General features: G+C 44.9%; 1 protein-coding gene across 1 annotated transcript in view; it reads left to right on the top strand.

Annotated features, from left to right (window-relative positions):
* The window catches only part of VXN (vexin), a 17,328-nt gene extending 13,356 nt beyond the window's left edge, over window positions 1-3,972 (top strand). The window contains exons 4-6 of the mRNA XM_031058659.1: window positions 8-49; window positions 1,715-1,800; window positions 3,479-3,972. Coding sequence (XP_030914519.1) covers window positions 8-49; window positions 1,715-1,800; window positions 3,479-3,665 — 315 coding nt within the window. The 3' untranslated portion in view covers window positions 3,666-3,972. The remainder of the gene's footprint in view (window positions 1-7; window positions 50-1,714; window positions 1,801-3,478) is intronic.
* The last annotated feature ends 6 nt before the right edge of the window (window positions 3,973-3,978 follow it).

Genomic DNA, 3,978 nt, shown 5'->3' with positions numbered 1-3,978 from the left:
ACAAGAGTCATCCAAGTCCTATAATCACCTGTTGGATGGAAAATCTTTGGTAAGCAAATAGAGCAAGACCAGCTACCAATGCATATTAAAACCTTGTACCCATCAGCATGTCCCACACTAACAGCACATCAGTCTGCTGCAGCACCTGCAGATTCCACAGCCCTTGTTAAAGCTTGAAACATGATTTGTGCCAGAGGATCCCTTAGCTGGGAGCAGAGACTGGCACAGGACAGAGAACTGCCCCTCAGGAACCAGGAAGAGTGATGGGATGGAAACAGGCAGGTTCCTGCTCTGGATGCTCAGCCGCCTGCAAGAGCTGGGGGAAATTAGCCTCTTGTCTCTCAGGGAATTGCACAAATTGGGAAAAAATTTCTAAGTGGAACAAGCATCAAATAATTTGTTTTCTCCAGAATGCCAACCTGACACAATAATCTCCAAAGTCAGAAACATAAATAAAGAGTTGATGGGAAAATTATCATACAAACTCCCAAAATGTGTTCTCTAATAGACAGAAAAAATATTTTGGTTAAAAATTACTCACCTTTACTAAAATGTTCTCCCTCACTTCTTTGTCTTACAGTGGCCCCCTAATTTTCATAGCCTCTACATTTAATAAAAACTAAATTTTTCAAAGAAAAAAGATTTTGAATAGTTTCTGGCCAACACCAGACCATGCTGTTGAAACTTGGTGGTTTCAGAGGCCCTTTTGGATGGCTGAAGCATGCTTGCTAGCTGATAGCTGGGCTACACCTAAGAAAAATGACAGTACAATGCTCAAGGATGGTTAAAACTAATGTTATTCAGTGTAATGAATCTAATTGAACCTACTAATAATTAACTTAGTTAAATTTCAAAGGATGCTTGCAAAAGTGAATTCAAACATTTCTAGATCTTAGGATACTTGAAAAACACACCTAAATGTACCCAGTCTCAGATTAATCCTAGGAGTAGTAGCCCTAGAAAGCTTAAGACCAGTTATGGTAATGACAATAATATGAATTTTTTTTCAGGATTGCCAGTAAAATCAATAAGTGTGCTTATTGCCTGAAATAATGAGATCATCTCAAATTTTTGACTTTTTTTTTTTTCTATTTCTGGGCAACTCACACTTAAACTTACCATCTTGGAGGATATGCTGTTCTCAGAGACCTGTTTATGGGGAAATGTGACTCAGCTCTGGTGGGCAATTTTTGATCAAATAAGACAAGGAGGAAGTGGATGATTGGGCACTTGTGGGGCCGTGGCAGAACTGGAGCATAACCAGGGTGCCCCCACACCACAGAGCAGCACACAACAAAACAGGGAAACCCCTCTGAATGCTGAAGGAGCTGTGATGGCTGAGAGATCTCCTTCCCAGGCAGCTCTGGAAGTGGGGAGCAGCAAGAGGCAGGCTGCTCACTCTGCACAACACCTCGCTGCCTCAGGAAGCTAAACACAAAAACTAGGGAATAAAAAGTCCTACAAGTGTCCCTTCTTGGATGGGAGGTGTAACTGTGGCTCACTCAAGTCCTGTGCTGAGCTAAGTGAAAATATTCACGTGAGCAACTGGTAATTGTGTGGGTGAGAGTTGGGCCGTCAAATCCTTAACCTGCTTTCTCTTGTTAAGAGACTTACAGCATTTATTGGTTTTCTTAAAACAGCCTCTTTCCTCAGATGAACTGCTGTCCCCACTCATCAGTGGCATTTCCTAACGATGTGCTCTATCCTCCCCCAGATCCCTCCATCTCCAGTTGCCCATATCACGGTGAAAGCTGTGGCTGTCACGGGCTCGCCCACACGCGACCGCGCTTCTACGGAAGAGTAAGTGCCTTCTGTCGGGAAAATGAATCCACAAACACCAGAGGTTTATGGCCAAAAAGGAGACAGAGGAGTCCTTTCTGACTTTGTTCTAATAAAGGGAGAGGCCATGGGGCATTCCCATGGGATCTCTCAAATTTTTGGAGGACACAGCCTCCCTTTTTATCCTAATTTCCCAGCCACGTTTCCCTTCTCTCTTTCCCCATTGGCTGAGGTACTTGAGAGGTACAGACTCCCCAATACAACTGATCCCAAAGATTTCCCTTTAATGCATAACCCTCCCTTTTCATTTTTAATTCTTATGGAATTTAGGGGGTTTTCTTCCCCATTGTTTCTTTCATCTTTCAATGTCTAATTCATTTATCAGCAAACCTAAAGTTTATTTGTAAAAGCAAATATCTTTTTCCATTCATCAATCAGTGGAATCCTTCCCATTGTTTCTTTTATCTCCCAGGGCTACTTTTATCTACCAGCAAACCCACAGCTTGTTTGTAAAGACAAACCTGCCATTCCTCTCACTTCCCACCCTCCAGACATGCCTCTTGCTTCCCAAAGGCCGGGACAGATTGCTAAAGGTTACTCTGATTTTATTATCAGCCATGGTCATTTATACAGCTATCTCTGTGTCCATTACAGCTCTACTTTATCACTGGGAAAAAAATCATCATAATCCAAAAGAAAAGTATTTTCCCCCTAAGAAGTCTGTAATATTTGCCCTAAAATGTGATTAGAAAATGTAATTAATTGAAGGAAAAAATTATGTCTTAAAGTTTAATTAAGGAACAGCTTGACCATAGTACAAATGCACTCATCACCAGGCAGTTAACCCAGATGTGGGACTGGGTGGGATTTGAGATGCCACCATTGTCACCTGAGGGACAGTAACTACTCATTGTCACAGTGTTCTCACACTCCATACTCAGAGATGGAAGTTCTCCTCAGCCAGTGGAGCTCATCACTGCCTCGTGGTCCCTGGGCTTTGGTGGAAGGGCCCAGCTCTCTCCTTGGGCAATCCCCCTGCTCCTTGTTGGGTGGCAACTGCTAGAGGGGATGCACTTGGGGTGGTCCTACTTGTAGCCTGTCCCCTTGTGTCAGTGTCCCTTCTGATAGTGAGGGAACAAGAGCACCGAGCTGAGTGTGGCAGCTGCAGCATCCCAGCCCCTGACCCACAGAGCCCCTGCTCATTCCAGACCTGCTGGTCCCAGGGGTGGGCCAGGCATGGGCACACGTTTCAGCCAGGCATGGGTGTTGTCATTATATTGCAAGAGTTCTATTGTCATTACATTGCAAGGGTTCCATGTTGCCAGAGTTTCACACCTCCTTGATGTTTCTCGTAGGCAGCTCCTCTAGGCACTGAGTCTTCCTTGTCCTCACAGCAGCCAACTGACTCCAGTCCCCCTCAACCAACCAATTTACGCTTTTATAACACTCTTCTGATTGGCTACAGCTGTGGCCTGTTAAAGTCAGGCCTACTCCAAATCCTTAATAATTAACCCAGCTGCAACTCTTTAGGGGATAAGATTACTTTCTATACTACCTTTATTTGCTTATATTCTGTTCCCCTACACACGGGCACACCTTTTCAGCCAGGAGCCCTTGGTTCTGAGGGGCTGGTTGCCGTAAGCAGGGAGGAGGGGCCATGGAGAAGCACTCTGCACACACTTTGTGTTTTATTTGTTAGCCACAGGCACCGCTGGAGGAAGACAACAGAGTATGACCTGTCCTTGCCACCAGGAGCAGAAGCTTCCCTGCCACTGACAGGGGGCAACCTGTGTGGGACACCCAGCCTCCTGAGGAAGATGTGGATGAAGCACAAGAAGAAGTCAGAGTACCTGGGGGCAACAAACAGTGCCTTTGAGGCGGACTGATAAGGCTCAGCGTCCCTTGGAAAGGCAGAAGGTCCTTTAGCAGGACAAGGTGCTTTAGGATCAATGAGGGAGCAGACACAGCACAGCTCATCCAGGAAAATTATATCCTTTTTTATTACTTGATGCCATTGCCTCAGAACAGTGGGAGAAAGGCTAACAAAGGCAAAAATGGTGAATATGATGAAACTCAATGGCCTTTCCTTGTTGCATTACACTAAAATCCCAGCTATCCCACTAGATTTACCTCTTGACTCAATGCTGAGACTACTGCTGACCCACTCACCATTTCCCATGCCCTGTCTGAATGAGCTTG

The sequence above is a fragment of the Geospiza fortis genome, unplaced genomic scaffold (genome assembly GCF_000277835.1).
Source record: "Geospiza fortis unplaced genomic scaffold, GeoFor_1.0 scaffold121, whole genome shotgun sequence".
Lineage (NCBI taxonomy): Eukaryota > Metazoa > Chordata > Aves > Passeriformes > Thraupidae > Geospiza > Geospiza fortis.
This window is presented reverse-complemented; position numbering and strand designations above follow the sequence as displayed.